At 39.5% G+C, this 18875-nt stretch overlaps 1 protein-coding gene across 4 annotated transcripts in view; it reads right to left on the bottom strand.

Moving 5' to 3' along the window:
* The window catches only part of INPP4B (inositol polyphosphate-4-phosphatase type II B), a 622734-nt gene that overhangs the window by 196685 nt on the left and 407174 nt on the right, over positions 1-18875 (bottom strand). For all 4 annotated transcript variants that reach the window (XM_075860411.1, XM_075860409.1, XM_075860408.1 and 1 more), the window contains one exon: positions 2076-2187. In XM_075860411.1, the coding sequence (XP_075716526.1) occupies positions 2076-2187 (112 nt within the window). The remainder of the gene's footprint in view (positions 1-2075; positions 2188-18875) is intronic.

Raw genomic sequence — 18875 nt, 5'->3', positions numbered from 1 at the left:
GTTGAATTAAAGAAATGTCACTGTACTCCCTTTGTCAGCAGAAGTATTCCCATAATAACCTGCAGGCTTATGATATACTTTACATTTCCTTTGCCGACCCATCAGAAAAATACAGGTCCATTCACAGAAGTTGTCGACGCAGTGTAGAAACAGGAGGAATATAATAACTTTTCTATGTCAATTTTCTGGTGTAGAACAGTTGCAAATGCAATAAGCAAAAAATTGCGACTTTTAAAACATTTCAGCTGCGCACAGAACTTTCTCATAAAGTGGGTGGGGCTTAGCGTAAGGGGGCATGGTTTATGGCGGCCCAACAAATTTACTATAATTTACGCCAGAAGCTGGTGTAAATTATAAAAGACATTTATACCAGTTTGTAGCGGTTGTAGATATTACTTTTCAGGCGCCCACACAGCCAGAGATGCACCTAATTTAATAAGAGTCGTGCACATCTTACTTCTGCTATATTTATATTGAAGACTGGCATATGAAACAATAAATCTCCCCCATAGTCTGTGGATACCATCTGTAATTTGAATAGGGGGCATGAAAAAGTAAAGCCATGGTACTGTGAAATAACACACCAAACTGTTTCATTATCAGACTCAGGGAAAAGCTTTTTTTAAATAAATTATTTAAGTTACCTACAAATTAGCGTTTTACTTTAAAGGGTAACTAGACTTTCAGAAAACTTCTGACATGTTATACTAACATCAAAACCTACTTATGTATTCGAAAAAGAAGGATGGAATGCCCAGAAAATATATAAACATAAATTTCTTTATTAAATATCCTCAAACCGTAATATCAAAAAGCACGCCTCGACACGCATTTCACCTATGGCTTAGTCAGGAGGCATAGGCGAAACGCGAGTAGATGTGGGGGTCAGAGCACTGAGACCCCCACCGATCGCTAAAATGAAGTGTCAGAAGCGCTCGGGTGAGCCCCCTGAGCCACTTAGTTTCTGATCGGCTTTATGGCGTACGGACTCAATGGAAAGTCTATGGGCCCGTACACCGTTACATAGGCTTAACGAGAAAAGCCAATCAGAAAAGAAGTGGCTCAGTGCTAACCTAAGCGCTTCTGTCGCTTCATTTTAGCAATGGGTGGGGGTCTCAATTCTCAGACCCCCACCAACCAAAACTTCTGACATATCACTATAACATGTCAGAAGTTTTCTGAAGTTTAGTTACCCTTTAACAAGATAAACATGACCAGTGCAGAGGAATGATGGAATATTCTGCAAGAGTTTAATGACTATAGAAATATCTTACTAAACAGATTATTATAATTTTTCTACCGTGTATATAGATCCTACACTGCGTGAAGTCATTACATCCAATGGTGTGTGACAGTCCGGGTCCATGAACATGGCAAATGCGCATGCTCGGACTCAGTACAGTAGAGCATGCTTCTAGGCTAAATAACTTTGTAACCCAGCATGCCTTGGAAAAAGCCATGATTTTCTCTCTGTCATACGGAATCCCTGAGAGAAAAAAATCTCGGTCTCTTTTAGGCACCTGGAGGTACAGTATAGGCCAGCAGTAGTCTATGAGTGCTGTATTAGAGATCTGTACAACCCACTATATGCACGGGACCCTTAGGGCCCTGAAATACATTTTGCACTAGAGCCTAGAGAATTCAAACCAAATCTCTGAAAAACAGTTATAGGCTCAGTTCACACTGAGTTTTTTTGCAGGCAGAAAATTCTGCCTCAAAATTTCGTTTGGAATTTTGAGGCAGATTTTGATCTGCCTGCACACAGTTTGCTGCGTTTTCACTGCGTTTTTCGCTCGCGCCTATTGAGTGCCACGGGCAAAAACACCACAAAATACGCTTTCTCTGCCTCCCATTAATGTCAATCGGAGGTCAGAGGCGTAAAGGCCCGAAGATAGGGCATGCTGCTTCTTTTTCCCACTAGCGTTTTTAATCGCTCGAGGGAAAAACGCGTCCGCCTCCTGCCTCCCATCCCAGTTTCCGCATCAAAAAACATATTAAAAAACTTTGTGTGAACTGGGCCTAATTGTTAATTATTCTTATGTTCTTTTTTGGCAGTGATCTTCATGGTTGTCTACCTTTTGTCCTTGTGCATCTGTTGTGATGTGATCTGCTCCCCCATTCTGAATCTCCCCCATGTTCACCAGGCTCACTTCAATGCTGCCAATTTTCTTTCCACCATTTAAGGTTCTGAAAAACAGAAAGTTAGACAATAAAACGTCTGGACAATTGTATGAGACAAATCAAGAGCGCTGATTCAACAATAGTGAAGGTCAGTCATGCAACAAAAAGCGTTCAACAGTTATAACAATCTATGCAGAAAAATATGTAATATTTGTGTTAACAGATGGGATATCCTTTATAAAGATACTCACCTGTGATCTCGTTATTCACAGTGCAAAAGATCACACGCCCAATAAGAGACAGCAAATTAGGGAACTGTATTACTGGCTTATTTCAATAAATACTTTTGAGCTGTAAAAGTTGTCGTTATGCTCATTAAACTGGTAAAAGAAAACGGGTAACACAATGCCAACACTAGGGACTCCATCAAGAACTTTGTTTAAACCATTTGGTTCTTAATAACTTTGAATCTTTGGCCTTAAATCCAAAAGTTAACATAATGGTCAACGCAAACTAATTTAGTAACAAACAAACTTACTCGTAACCTTATCATTTTAAGCAATGAGAATAGTAACTAAACTCATAGAGTCAACAAAGTAAAGTTCAGTAAGATATTGCTAGAGCTGGCTCCTTCTACTTTCACCAAATAATGGTCATGTACAGAAGAGTTATCAGATGTGTCTTGCAGCAACCCAGACACCTGTGTTTTCATCATATGACCAGGACAGAGTTTTATTAAGTAGAACTAAATAATAAAGGTTCCTATTGAATGACAGCAAGTGGAGATCTTGAAAACTACAAGGAGTTGATACACACATTTTCATTATTTGATGAAACCATAATAACGTTTTAAGTCTACATCTTATAAAAGTACAGATTATTAAATGAGCTACTATTACTAATACTAAAACTTTCAGCAGTGAGAAGGATTATATCTGTGCCAGTTTTCAGTCTCTGGATGTATACAAGCGTGAAGTCTGACTTAAATGGTCAAGGCCGTGCACAAACACAGCTACATGTAACGGGGCCCAAAGCATGGGCGTGCTAATAGTTAGCAGCTATAGCAGTCCATAACAGGAGAAACGTTCCGGCCCCTATGGCAGTGTATAAATGTTGCAGACATGGGTGATGTAACATATCAAATTTTTACTGTTTGACTTCTCTTGGAGAAACAGAACTCTTACAACGTTACAAATGCAGTGAATGCAGTCTTGTCAACGAAAAACTATTTACACTGGTTAGCGATGAGGATTTCCCCCCGTTTTCAACTCCTGCGTAAAAAGTAGGCCTGTTCAGCGGCTCCTGCCCTGCTTGACAACTCAGCATTTAATTAGCCCTCTCAGCAGCTTCCCCCCAAGTCTGGAAACTCGGCACTTCACACCTTAAACCTTGTAAATCTAGGTGGCAGACAGCTGCAGTAATTCCAAGAACTACAGGCCCTCTTTCATCTTACAAAATGTCACATTTTGCAGCAAGAGGGGTGAGTCTCTCTCTATTCATCGGATAACGTCGAACCCTTGGCGCAAACATTCTCGCCCATCTATATTGTCTGGTGAGGCTGCACCATCCTACCCCAGACGCGTGACTACGTTTGCACGTCTTGGATGCCTTTCCACTACAATGCCTCGGACCTCCCACAATATGATGCCTGGGAATGACACTGCCCTGAACCCATGATTGTTGCACAAGCGGAATAAAGAATATCATTCTAGAGGAAGTCATCGCCACCTGTCACACCAAAACACACACAAATACATGAATACAATTCAAATACTGGTTGTACCCCTCTTAAACACCTCTCCATTCACTTTTATGTGGAGAGCAGCCTGCCTGAATCAGCTTACGGGGGTCACAGGACTACCCTTCTCCTCAGAGTTGGGACCCCCACCTATTAAGCAATTATAGCCTATCCTATGGATAGGAATACCCCTTTTAACCAGTTCCCACACCACGGTGTACTATTGCGTCATGGTGGGGAGGTGATGTTTGGAGCGTGCTCATCCGCTGAGCCCGCTCCGTACGCACCGGGTGTCAGCTGTGTTTTACAGCTGACAACCAGGACTAACTGCCAGCAACAGCAATCGCGCATGGTTGCAGCATCTAAGACATTACAAACAGGGGGGCACCCCACTCCGATAGCTCGTCGCCCCCAGCAAAGCGATCGGGGCTCCAATGGTGGTAATGGCAGCCCAGGGGGCCTAATGAAGGCACCAAGGGCTGCCTTTCTTCATCTCCTGTTAAGTCATGTCTTTGGCATCTGGAGCCTGTAAAAATGACAATATACTGAAATAAACTAGTATTTCAGTGTATTGTACCAGCGATCCAAAGAAAACTATATAAATTTGGTAGCGCCATAATCATATTGACCGGCAGAATAAAGATAAAATGCAATTTTTACCATACGGTGAAAGCCATAAAATCGAAACCCCTCAAAACATTGAGGAAACACTGTTCTTTTCCTATTCCAGCTTCCCAATACATTATATGGTACAGTAAATGGTGCTGTGAAAAGCTACAACTCGTCCCGCAAAAAACAAACCCTCATATGGCTTTATCAATGGAAAAGTAAAAAAAAGTTATGGCGTTTTGCAGTTGGGGAGGAAAAAATTTAAATGTCTGTGACGGGAAGGGGTTAAGGAACAAAATTACAAGCTGACAACGTAAACCTTCATTTCTAAGGACATAGTACTATCAATACAATATATTATAGTTATCAAATAAATACAAATACTATATATTATATGTAGGAAAAGCTGATCAAAACAACAATTTATTAGTATTCTGACCAGAGATACAGATCAAGTGTGTTACATCATAAGCCGCAGCTATTTTATTCATCCTATTTGTGTCTTATTTGCCTGCTGAAGGTCATCGCTGAGCTGATTGCATGCAGAGCGTGGGGCTTTCATATAGCACTCTACAAAGAGCTCATACTCTAATACAGTTACAGAATTCTGGGTTACAGGATTTATCCACAATCTCTGTTTTTAAGAACCGGTAAAGAAATATTTAGCTATATGCTGCTTTATAAAACAGGAAAGGAAAGAAATGAAATTACCATAGTCCATAAGCATAGTATAATAAATATATCATACAAGAAAAACATGAGGTCAATTGATTGCGTGGTAGAAATTTACTTTTTGGACATATCTGAAAGGTGCCAATTTAGTTAAAGCACATAACACATCAAAATTTATGTATGAAAATAAGTGCAGACAAAAAGCGGATCTGTTGCCAAAAACATCCAGACAGGTAACTGCTGTTATTTTGTAACCAGCTGCATTTCATTGTTTGCTTCCACTTTATTTTTTGTGTTGTCATAAAATTAGCCCCGTGTCTTTTATATAACCTTTACAACTATCTTAGATCTGATCTGATTTTTACAGAAACAAGTATTCTTCTTCCTTTATCATTTTAAGTAGACTCATTACCATACGACAACATGTGGAGTGATTACAGAACACGGACCTCTAGTGCATTAGCCCTTAGACTGTCTTAGACTCCTAAAAACATGACATTAGTGGTGTGGAAGAGACCTCAAAGTTACAAACGGTCTTCTGGGGTTGTCACCTCCCCATTTCCCAATAAAGATTTATGTTTATTCCCATTGCTATATATTTTATTTTACCATTTAGAGCTCGAAAGATCAAGTACATTTGTGTTTTTACCAATTTTTAATGGATGGCAGATCAACATGCAATCAATGACATTGGGTGTATGACTAGAGGAACTTTACCTCCTTTATGGTTAATATTAAGGGAATGGAAACATATACCATTAAGTATAAGTAAAAAGAGTAATATCTGCTTCATTACATTCGTGTCCATACAAATACAAATGATTCATATCTAACTGCATTGACACAGAAATCACGGATTACCATAGTAACTCATAACTCATAGTAAAACACATACAAATCCAGAAGAAGAGAAACACATTTTTTGTGTCACAGGCTCATGGAATAATTTAGTATATATTAACTATAATATTAACAGCATCCATAAACCGAAATAAAGCTGTCCTTATATAGTATACTAGTCAAAAATCATCTGTAGAAGGCCGTAATTCTAAGAAAATTCTCCATGGGGAAGCAACATTTTCATATCATGTTTAACGGACCCCTGTGCACCCCCTTTCACACAAAACTCTATTGCCCTTATTAATTATAATTTTACATACTTTTCATTTCCATTAATCTTTATCCCCTCTACACATGTTCAGTTCTCAATACAGAGTCTACTGCCCACCCTACCACTTATCTATCAACAGTGCCACCAGTTGCTCGCAGTCAGCATTTTTTTTTCTAAAGATGTAAATTGCGCCCCCTTACTTATTGGAGCTTTAGGCAGCTGCCTACTTTGCTTACACCTTGTACTGGCCCTGGGCACACCTATGATCTGGGACAGCAGCCTGAGTGATAGTCTAAGCTGCATAGGAATTCTGAGGTAGTCTGAAACACACCTCCTGTTTCCTCATTGGCTCTGGTTGCTGCTTTACCCGTCTTTTGTGAATCGGATTATAGTACTAGCCATGTAGATAAGAACAAATCTCATCCACATGCTATGGAACAGTTTCCACACAAATATCAGAACATGCTGCAGTTCTTATTCTGTTGCTGATCTTCACAGTGGATTTTACCCTTTTCAATGTAGAAGGGGTGAAATCTGCAGCAAAATCACACCATGTGTTTGAGTACCCTTAATGATAATTACTCTTTAAAGCAGATCTATTACCATAATAAGCTGCCCTATTTAAGAGAACATATTATAGGGGCAGGTCCCCTGTGCGATTAGCCCTAACGGCAAAGACAATATTGATGCATTTGGTTAATAGATCCTAACACAGACTACAGTAGACTCAGTTAGTCCACTGTATTCATGAGGGGAAGACTCCATTCACCTCTATCTACTGTACCTCCTTCCGCCCACTCACCAATTACTGAAGGTGCCTGAATATCTGCCAGTACGCAGAGATTGGGCAGATTTACTATTGATGTCAATGCGCAAACGGGGGCATGACTTCGCTAAAAAAAGGTGTGCGGCTTAAAATGCACCAACGTGATCCAAAATGGATATAAATTAAGCAAACCAAGAGATGATATAAGGAAGAGAAAGTGTCTAACACGTCTAGCAATAGGCACCAATTTTATCGTACTGTGAGTGTTACCTTGATAAGATTGGCGCATCTTATGACTGCCTGGTCTAAGTTTACCCTGTTTAAATATTATAAAAGTATTAGAAACTCTGCCCCACTGCTTCCAAATAGTCAGAAATAATTCACATTTTATAGTAGTAAAACAATACAAGAAATGGGCCAGATAGTGGTGTAACGATCAGTTTCAGAGGGTCCACCCGCGATTGGGCCTGGAGGAGGAGGGAGCCCGCAGGGCGTATGCTCTGGATCACTCAGACTACCACATGAGGCCCCGGTAAAGGCCTGCGCCACAGGACCTTGTATGGGCATTTCCCAGGACTTTGCTGGGGTCTGATGGAAATATGTGGACAGGAGACTTGTTTTTTAAACCTGGTTGGGGAGATACAATTTGGGGGGGGGTATAGAGGCTGATTAACTTTTTAGTCCACTGGGGCCACACAAATATACCTCGGTATCAAAAAGTAAAAGTTCAGTGAGAATAAAAGTACAATATACAATACTTCTCTTTTAATCCTACAGTAAAAGTACTAAACATTTAAGAGGAATATTTTGGTCGAGAATTTAAAGCAAATGTCCAGAAAATCTAGATCACTCATTGAGTGCAGGTCACCCCAATCCTTTCTCCTTCCCACATTATAATTTTTTTCTTTAGGTGATCGGTCAAAGTGTGCTTTAAACTAGATTATATACCTATATATAACCTACAAAAGAAGATGCCTGAAGACCAGAAGTATATGAAATTGAGAAAATACTTTATTGAAAACAACATATAGACATACTAGAATAAAAAACGGATCCAAAAACCAACAGGTTAAAAGGACATGCAAGCCATGCAGCTCATAAGGTAAGTAGTATATGAAAATGGATGCATGAAAAAATGCCTGGTAGTGGACACTAACGCTATAACACTTATCACAGAGACAAATGAACTCCTACCCAGCACAGTTAGTAACAACATGAAGTAAGGAAAAACATAACGAAATGATTATGAAAACAGGTATGTGTGAACAAGGCAGATAGAACACATTTCTAATAAATGAGCGAATAGTGATGGGAAAACGTACCCATAATGAGTCCAGGACTGAATGCACAGCAGTATGTCCACCCCAACGCGCGTTTCGGCGCTAATGCCTTCGTCTGGGGACCCCCTGTGCATTCAGTCCTGGACTCATTATGGGTACGTTTTCCCATCACTATTCGCTCATTTATTAGAAATGTGTTCTATCTGCCTTGTTCACACATACCTGTTTTCATAATCATTTCGTTATGTTTTTCCTTACTTCATGTTGTTACTAACTGTGCTGGGTAGGAGTTCATTTGTCTCTGTGATAAATGTTATAGCGTTAGTGTCCACTACCAGGCATTTTTTCATGCATCCATTTTCATATACTACTTACCTTATGAGCTGCATGGCTTGCATGTCCTTTTAACCTGTTGGTTTTTGGATCCGTTTTTTATTCTAGTATGTCTATATGTTGTTTTCAATAAAGTATTTTCTCAATTTCATATACTTCTGGTCTTCAGGCATCTTCTTTTGTAGGTTATATATTTATGTTTCGGATGCTTATGTGGGTACACGCCCCAGGATCTAGCTCATATCACACTAATTAATTTCTTGTTTGCTGACAGCCGCAAGGTACTTCTGTTGGGCTGTTTTGATCCATGCTGTGCTTTTCGGTTATATTAGATTATATACCTGTCTAGTGATGTTAGTCAAAGGATGGGACTGTGAAAACTTCTGTTTAAAAAAAAAAAAAAAAAAGAAGCGGTTACATTTAAAAGGTGAAACCATATAACTGCTGTGTGAGTATGGCGAGTATCACGAAAGCCCGATCAAGATTGAAAATGCCTTGACTAGTGCACCAGGTATAAATTGAAATAGCAATAGAAGTACTCTGTTCTTTGGGTCTAGTTCCCTTTAATTCCTTGTATATACAGTATTAGTACGATGGGTAGATTGAAGTTTATTTTAAGATTATTTTTTTAACTATATTCTCCCAAGACATTGATATGAAACCTTTGATAATTAAGAATTGGACTGCCTCCCCCCCCTATTGTACATGACTGATACACAGATAAACAGGAAAGATGATGCCTTGATCTAGTATTGTTTATAGGCTTATAACTATTACTAACTTATTTTAAAGTGAAGGGAGCTATCAGCACCGCGTGACAAGCGCTTGATCTTGCTTACTATATAAAACAAATGCATGCCATCTGTATAATTTATAACATATTTTCCAGCTTGAAAATTAACTTCCTTGAAAGTTAAAGCTAAAAACAAAACTCAATCGCACACAACATTAATCTGACAGCTGACACTGGAAGACTATGATGATATGATACAGTACCACCAGCTGCCTTTAATGTACTGTGTGTTTGGTTTCCGCAAATTCTCATATAAATTGCAACAATGGAGCACAATCCAGTATTTTACTACATTGGTCAATTAGACGGTCTACTAAACCTTCATATTGAGAGATCACTCTACAAACATAAGCAGAAATTATATGGGATTGTGGACCCAAGGTGAAAAAAATTATCTTTTCCTTCTGAATGCTACCAGCACACAAATCAACAAACAGCTCCATAAATGTCAGGGGAACAGCCATCATTAGCTGTGTCAGACGCTGTGAATGTAAAGTACCACTGGTGCAGTGCCGCTATCAAAACAACAAACATGTCGTGCATGTCAAGCACATAAACCCAGGATTGTAAGATTAATGTCCTGTTGGGTCAGATTGAAAGGAAGTGTTTGCGCAAAACAATGAAGATGGAAAAAATAAAGCGCTGAGATTTTTAAAGAAAGGAGAAAATGCATTCTTAAACTGTACGTGTTGTCTTCAATATTTATTTGTGTCGCATTGAGGAACTAATTTTCACTGCTCAGCACTTATCTCGGAAGCCCTGCTGTGCTCATATAGCTGGAGAGGAAACAACTTGGCTTTGCGTCAGAAAATCTTTATTAGGAGTTTTGCAAAGGTAAACTTCCCTAAAAAAAAAGTTCTTTCTGGAGATGTAAACCGTATTGTGGCACCTGTCACGGTTGGTAGATTTAATTCTATCCAGGGCAGAGTCTAATGAATATTAAGCAATTCTGAACATTTGCTTGTGCAGATAACCCGGTATGCTACATTTAGTAGATCTAAGATGACTGCACTTTGTTTATCACACCAAACTGTGCAGAAAACAGAAATAATAGTTCTGCAAGAGACTTTAAATTAAATATAAATGATTTACTTAGCTACCAAACTCTGGATCATTGGCTGGGAGAGAGATAAAATGTCAATTTACTAAAAAGGGAAATGTGGCAACCACACAAACTGAATACCAAAATAAATTTGGACCTGCCTTGACTAAATTAATTAGTTTATAGAGCAAACAAGAAATATGGTTTGTTGCTTTTTTCTTTCTTTTGTTTCCCCAATAGAACAAAAATAATTTATATATGACCTCCCAATAAAATATAAATCGTACGCAGGGAAAGGTGGGTAAAATAATGGATTATGTATTTTTTTGGGTCGGTCTCGAAGTGTTGTGCTAACTGTGTAATTCTACTTCAGCTGGCTGAGCAGAGGAGGATCGGGGAGAAAGTTCTTGGTCTCCTCTTTTGGAGAGGAGACTGGGATCTATTCTCCACAAACCCTGGCAGCCATATCCTCTGCTCAACAAAGACTACTGTACTGTACAGCCTGTCCTGCCTGTCTTTTCGGCGATGTGCGAACGCTTGCAAACAGTAGTAGTAGTCATCAAATGTACTCTCCTAGTGCAAGGACAGGCAGAGAAGACTGTGTACAGTACAGCAGACTCTGCTGATGTGGCTGCCAGTGTTCGGGGAGAGATGCAGCCACATCTCTTGCTCAGCAGAGTCTGCTGTACTGTACAGACTGTAAATGATACAATCATATAGTCACCATGGCCAAATAATACCTCCACACCATAACTACATATTACTACCACATAGTGACTGAATAAGAACACCATATTGTTACCAAATAATACTTCAACACCATGACCACCGGATAGTGACTGAATAATACCACCATACGGTCACTGAATAAAATCTATACAAAGGCAAATATTAGCCCCATACTGTGGTCATATACTGGTAGAAACCAGTTCTACACAGGTGCTCTGCAGACCATATAAGTGATTATAGTACAGTTAAATCCAATGACACACAGATGAAGTCTTCTCTGATTGTAGTCTTTCATTTTCCCTTTTCTTCTCCATCCGGCTTAGACCTTCAGGACTACTTCTCCCAGCCACGACTCATCTCTGTAGAGTTCACTGACCAGACATCTTTAGGTCTTTGCTTTTCTAGCTCTCTCCACACCTATTCCCCACCCTCTACCCAAACTTCCCATCCTCCTGCCAATCCAGCTGCTTCCTCCAATACCTTGCCTGCTGCCCCAGACGCCCTATAATTCATACATGGTGATCAGCATAAATCTGTGGATAAAAATTACTCATCTCAGCAATAGAGTAACTCTGTAAAATGATATTTTTCTTAAGGCATTCAGACCAGTTTTTAAATAAATCAACCACTTTGCCATCCACTATTATCCAAAATCCTTTTCAATGTCAGTGTAACCAAGTGTTCCCACTTCCTTAAAGTTGTTCTTACATCCACAATGTTACATTTTGTCTACATTAAACGTTGTATGCCACCCGCCTAAGCCTCTAACTTCCTCCTCGATTGTAATCTAATACCGTCCTCTTCTGTGTCAATGTCCTATGCACTTGTATCATCTGGGGGAAGAATACCCATGTTAAAATGGGAAGTAGTAATGGCCTAGAAATGCCTTTGTGACCACCATGGCCTTATAGCTACATTCACTATGAAATAAAAAAAAAACGTAGAGATTTTTATTTCTTACAAGGAATAAAGGAGAAATAGCACCCCAACATTTGTAAAGCAATTTCTCCCGATTACGACAATACCCCATATCTGGTAATAAACTGCTGTTTGGACCCACAGCAGGGCTTAGAAGGAGTGCTATTTGGGCATGACCACACATGGCGGAATTCCTCCGCAACTGTCCGCATCAATGCCGCACCTAATCCGGGTTGCGGATTACGGCTGCGGATCTGCACAAAATGTGCAGAAAATTGATGCGGACTAGCTGCTGCGGACTGCGGGAAAAGTGCTTCCCTTCTCCCTATCAGTGCAGGATAGAGAGAAGGGACAGCACTTTCCCTAGTGAAAGTAAAAGAAATTCATACTTACCGCCCGTTGTCTTTATGACGCGTCCCTCCTTCGGCATCCAGCCCGACCTCCCTGGATGACGCGCCAGTCCATGTGACCGCTGCAGCCTGTGCTTGGCCTGTGATTGGCTGCAGCCGTCACTTACTCTGAAACGTCATCCTGGGAGGCCGGACTGGAGACAGAAACAGGGAGTTCTCGGTAAGTACGAACTTCATTTTTTTTTACAGATACATGTATATTGAGATCGGTAGTCACTGTCCCGGGTGCAGAAACAGTTACTGCCGATCGCTTAACTCTTTCAGCACCCTGGACAGTGACTATTTACTGACGTCTCCTAGCAACGCTCCCGTCATTACGGGAGCCCCATTGACTTCCTCAGTCTGGCTGTAGACCTAGAAATACATAGGTCCAGCCAGAATGAAGAAATGTCAAGTAAAAAAAGCAAGACGCATCCGCAGCACACATGACATGTGCATGACAGCTGCGGACTTCATTGCGGAACTTTGAATCTCCATTGAAGTCAATGGAGAAATTCCGCCATGAGTCCGCCACTGCTCCGCAACAGACAGAGCATGCTGCGGACACCAAATTCCGCTCCGCAGCCTATGCTCCGCAGCGGAATTGTACGCATCGTGTAAACGAACACTGCGAAATTAAAGTGAAAGTCAATGTAGAAACGGCTCCGCTGCGGATTAACGCTGCGGAGTGTCCGCAGCGGAATTTAAGTGCAATTCCGCCATGTGTGAACCCGCCCTTTGGCTTTTGGAGCTCAAATTTAGCTGGAATAGTTTTCGGAGGCCATGTCGCATTTACAAAGCCCCTGAGGGACCAACACCGTGGAAACCCCCCAAAAGTGACCGCATTTGGGAAACTACACCCTTAAGCGATCTATCTAGGGGTACAGTGAGCATTTTGACCCCAGACGTCTTTTGCAGCATTTGTTAGAATTATGGCATGAAAATGAATATCAACAGTTTTTCCACTAAAATGTAGAATTTTCTCATTTTCACAAAGGATAAAGGAGAACAAGCCAACCAACATTTATAAAGCAATTTTTGTGGTCATAAATGGGGTTTTTTTTCATTAGAAATTAATTAACCCTTTCAGGCAGGACTTTTGTTTTTTTGTTTTTCACTCCCCACATTCCAAGAGCCATAACTTTTCCGTCAATAGAGTGGTGTGAGGGCTTATTTTTTGCAGGAGGTGTTGTAGTTTCTCTCGACAACATTTAAAGTACTATATAATGTACTGGGAAAGTAAAAAAAAAAATCTTTGCTGGCTGAAATTGGAAAAAACTGTGATTCCTCCATGGTTTTTTGGGTTTCGTTTTTACACCTTTTAACGTGCGGCTTAATACAATTATGGTGATACCAAATTTTTATAGGTTCTTTTTAAATATTTTACTACTTTTACAAAGAAAAAACTATTTTCTTTAAAAAATAATTGTTTTGTTTCACCACATTCCAAAAGCCATAAAGTTTTTATGTTTTGGTCGATTGAGCGGTGTGAGGGCTTATTTTTTGTGGGACGAGCTGTACGAGCTGTAGTTTTTATTGGTACCATTTTTCAGTACACAACTTTTTGATCACTTTTTATTAAACATTTTTAGAGCGCTAAGGTGACCAAAAAAAATTAGATTTGGGTTATTTTTTAACTTTTAATATTTTTATTTTCTCATTACTAATAACTTTATTGAACTTTTTTTTTTTTACAAATTTTTTTAGTCCCCCCCCCTAAAGGACTTGAACCAGCAACCGTTAGATCGCTAGAACAGTACGCTGCAATACTAATGTATTGCGGTATATTGTCATTTTTACAGGATTCTGTAACACGCGCTATCGCTGTGCCTTTCCGCTAGTCCCGGGTGTCAGCTGTAATACACAGCTGACACCCGCAGTGTATGGAGCGGGATCAGCATGTAAGCCTGCTCCATATATCAGCCTCCGCACCACCACATGCTATAACGTCATGGTGCGCAAAGGGGTTAATGTGCAGCGGATGGTGCAAAATGAAAATTGCAATTTTCCATTGATATGCCATTTTAGTGCACAATAGGTTGTATATACTGTGCCCAGTTTGTGCCACTGAAGACAAATACCTCATAAAATGTTACGTGGATTCTCCCGGGTATGGTGATGTCATATATTTGGATGCAAACTGTTGTTTGGACACACAGTAAGGTTCAGAAGAAAGGGAGAGACATTTGGTTTTTGGAGTGCAAATTTTGCTTGGTAGTAGTTCTTTTTGGGATATTACTGGTATGTCAGTTTATAATGTGGGGGCATACGTAAGCTGTGCTGAGTACATCAGGGCATAATAAGAGGGTATAATAATAGGGTAAATAAATAATAGTTCATAGATATGTGACCAGTGTCGCAATGATAAATGGTGCCCAATCTTACCCGCTTTTGGAAAGCTCCGCACATTTTGTGTCGCCATATTCTGAAAGCCAGAACTTCTTAATTTTTTCTCCACCGGAGCTGTGTGAGGGCTTATTTGTTTCAGGACAATCTGTAGTTTTCATTGGTACCATTTTGGGGTACATGCATTTTTTTAATCACTTTTTTTTCCATTTTTTGGCAAGCAAGGTGACCAAAAACCATCAAATCTGACATTGTTTCTTATTCTCTGCTTTTTTTTAAAAATGTTTTACAGTGTTCACCCTGGGCTATAAATTACATATTTACTTTATTTTGCGGGTCGATACGATTTCGGTGATACCATACGAATATTGTTTTTTTATGTTTTGCAACATTTGCACAATAACTTTAAAAAAACAAACAATAAAAAACTTTATTTTTTGTGTCACCATATTCTGGTAGCCATAACTTTCTTATTTTTCTGTCAAAAAGGCTGTGTAAGGGCTTGTTTTATTTGCAGGAAGGGTTGTAGTTTTTATTGGTACTATTTTGTGGTAAAAATGTGACTTTTGGTCCCTTTTTAATCTATAATTTTGGGAGGGGTGGTACCAAAAAAATAGCGATTCTGGCAATGTTTTTATTTTTTTGCAGTGTTCACCGTACGGGACAAATAACATTATAGTCTTATAGTTTGTGTCGTTAGGAATATGTGTACATTTTCATTTTTTTCCCTATAATAAAATACTTCTTATAGGAAAAAAAACCTGTTTTGTTTTTTTTAACTTATACATTTTATTTTTACACTATTATAAAACATTTTATAAACTTTTTTTAAATTTTTTTTGTCCCACTAGCGGACTTGAAGACCTGCAGCTCTAATCGCTGCTATAATACATTATACTACCTACGTAGTGTAATGTATTCTGTCAGTGTGACACTGACAGAAAGCCTATCAGGACCAGCTGGAGGCTGGTCCTCATAGGTTTCTGTACACAGCAGACCCAGAGGCGTGGTTGCCATGCCAAACATCGGCACCCCCGCGATCGCATCTTGGGGGCTTCCGATGTGCTACAAACCCCTTTAAAGGGGTTAATTGACAAAATAAGTAGCGATGATCTGCTGGCCGGCAACCGTGGAGTGTCAGCCGACAGCGTGCACCAGGAATGACTCAGTAACTGTAGGTCCTGGTGCGGGAAGAAACTTCCCGCGAGGACGTAAAGTTACTGAGTCATGCGGGTAGTGGTTGAAATCCTGGAAATACTCAACCCACTATTGTTAATAATGTTAAATAATAATGTAATTTACAGGACTATCATTTTCTGCCTCCTGTTCTGGTTCACTTTTAAATATTGGCAACAAATCTGTTCTCAACCAGTACCTGATTTTCCTCTGCAAACACAGTAGAACAGGAGGAATGTAATCGATTGGTCTTTTTCTCATCCCCTTATACTATCTCAACCAGATTATTTGTAAGAGGGCAAACAATTTCAGTTCTAAGCTTTTTACTATTAATGGATATTTGACTATAAAATGTATATTTAGCTATATACATTTTTTTTTTATACAAACTGCACCATATTGTACTGTAGGAACATGGCTATAGCAACATTATGAAAATGTACAAAAAAACCTTTAAGAAGTTTGAAAGAAAAAATCCCTAGCAGTATTACATCCATATAGAGCTAAAAACAATCTGTACAGTATTTAATAAGGAAACAAATCACCATATGTACTTGGCCAAAAACGACACAGACTTTTCTCGCTGCACAGCTTCAACTAATAGACTAATGGTTTGTTTACAAAGTTTAGTAATTCTAATCTCAATAACTTGACAGCAAAGCAATGAAGTCAATATTTCTAATGTGAGAACAATGCTCACTTTCATGTCCCGGCCTCACAAAATAAATCCTTGCTTTGGATTAACATTACGTGTGATGCCCACAACTCTAGCATGGAGCTCACGTGTTGTGTGATATTTTTCAGCTGTTCATTACACGGAACTTCTGTTCCTCTCTCTGAAACAAAATATTTTAATTGATTGATAGCGAACACATAATGAAGATTATATAAGAACATTAAGTAAGCAGCGTCTACTAACAAGCAATCAAATGAATAGACAGATGAAAACGACAGTACTTAAATCTAAAGTGAGATCATATTCCGATAAAATCAACCTTCTACACAAGGTTGAGTTTACAGATGTTTTTTAAAATGTTATTATAAGGTACCTAGATAAAAAAAAACATTAGGAAAGCCTGTGGTTAGTAACCACTATAATATTTTATGAACACATAAACTCTGCTTTACCTGCACACCCAAACAATAGAACACCAACTAACAAAAATGACAAGCCACACTTAAAGGGGTTGTCCGGGCACGGACGACTGATGACCTAGCCACATCAGTCGACCGCCATGCAGTGTACAGAGTCATCTGCTTCTGGCTCCGAACACTGCATAACATCTGGTGCCCGGAGGCAGCCGAAGCAGCTGATAGGTGCGGGGTCCAGGTGTCGGACCCCCACCGATCATATAATGATGACCTATCCTGTCGATAGGTCATTAGTTGTCCGTGCACGGACAACCCCTTTAAACTTGCATACAAGAAGTTAGCTTCTGAATTGCTTACGATTTATAAGCACGGAGGTTGGAACTTAGTGGTATCTCAAACTCACTATACTGTCTGAGGACTGAGTTGGACATTGGCGCAACATGATTTCCATGTAGATATAAGGACATGATATCAAATGTTGTTGAGGATTAATTTATTAAGATAAATAGTAAAATTCCTGCATCTGATTATCCAGGAAGGCCTAGTGCACACAATCGTATTAAAGAAACCATAGCATTAAAAAAAAACAAAAACGTATAAATCTGTCTCTAGCACCAAGATAAGTTACAGGAAGAGCGGGTGGGTCCTGGCTGGCCTCGTGCACCCTCCCAGCTCCTAAATACAGCCTTTTCACTTGCCTTTTCCTGCCAGAGACACAGTGTCATAATAGAGAGGGGTTTCAGAACGAGATGGCTTACCATTAACCAATGCTTGTGTGCACTCCCAAGGAGTCACAATGCATTATGGGCTGTGAGAAAAATGAAGCGCCAGCAAGTATAGTGATGGAAAGTTTCACATACGCTGTACATGCCCACTGTAATAAAGTGGAATAAAAGTAGTGCCACAAGAGAATCGGACACTGTGGGTGGTAAAAAAGAGCAACCAAAAACGCATGGAATGTTATCAGTATCATGTAGCCAACAAGAATTTTCAATTATTTAATATTTGGCATAAATGATAGGTACCCTTTACAAAAAAAACTACAAGCAGTGCCGTGATATGTTTTCTCATAGATTAAGTTCTAGGAACATTTTTCGAGAACTTTTCTGTTAAAAAAAAATAATAATCTGCGAACATACAGTGAAGGAAATAGTATTTGATCCCTTGCTGATTTTGTAAGTTTGCCCACTGTCAAAGACATGAACAGTCTAGAATTTTTAGGCTAGGTTAATTTTACCAGTGAGAGATAAATTATATATATATAAAAATAAAAAAAATAAAATCACATAGTCAAAATTATACATATTTATTTGCATTGTGCACAGAGAAATAAGTATTTGATCCCTTTGGCAAACAAGACTTAATACTTGGTGGCAAAACCCTTGTTGGCAAGCACAGCAGTCAGACGTTTTTTGTAGTTGATGATGAGGTTTGCACACATGTTAGATGGAATTTTGGCCCACTCCTCTTTGCAGATCATCTGTAAATCATTAAGATTTCGAGGCTGTCGCTTGGCAACTCGGATCTTCAGCTCCCTCCATAAGCTTTCGATGGGATTAAGGTCTGGAGACTGGCTAGGCCACTCCATGACCTTAATGTGCTTCTTTTTGAGCCACTCCTTTGTTGCCTTGGCTGTATGTTTCGGGTCATTGTCGTGCTGGAAGACCCAGCCACGAGCCATTTTTAATGTCCTGGTGGAGGGAAGGAGGTTGTCACTCAGGATTTGACGGTACATGGCTCCATCCATTCTCCCCTTGATG

Source organism: Rhinoderma darwinii, chromosome 1, assembly GCF_050947455.1.
Source record: "Rhinoderma darwinii isolate aRhiDar2 chromosome 1, aRhiDar2.hap1, whole genome shotgun sequence".
NCBI lineage: Eukaryota > Metazoa > Chordata > Amphibia > Anura > Rhinodermatidae > Rhinoderma > Rhinoderma darwinii.
The sequence above is the reverse complement of the archived record's forward strand: the minus strand, read 5'-3'. Positions and strand labels throughout refer to the sequence as shown.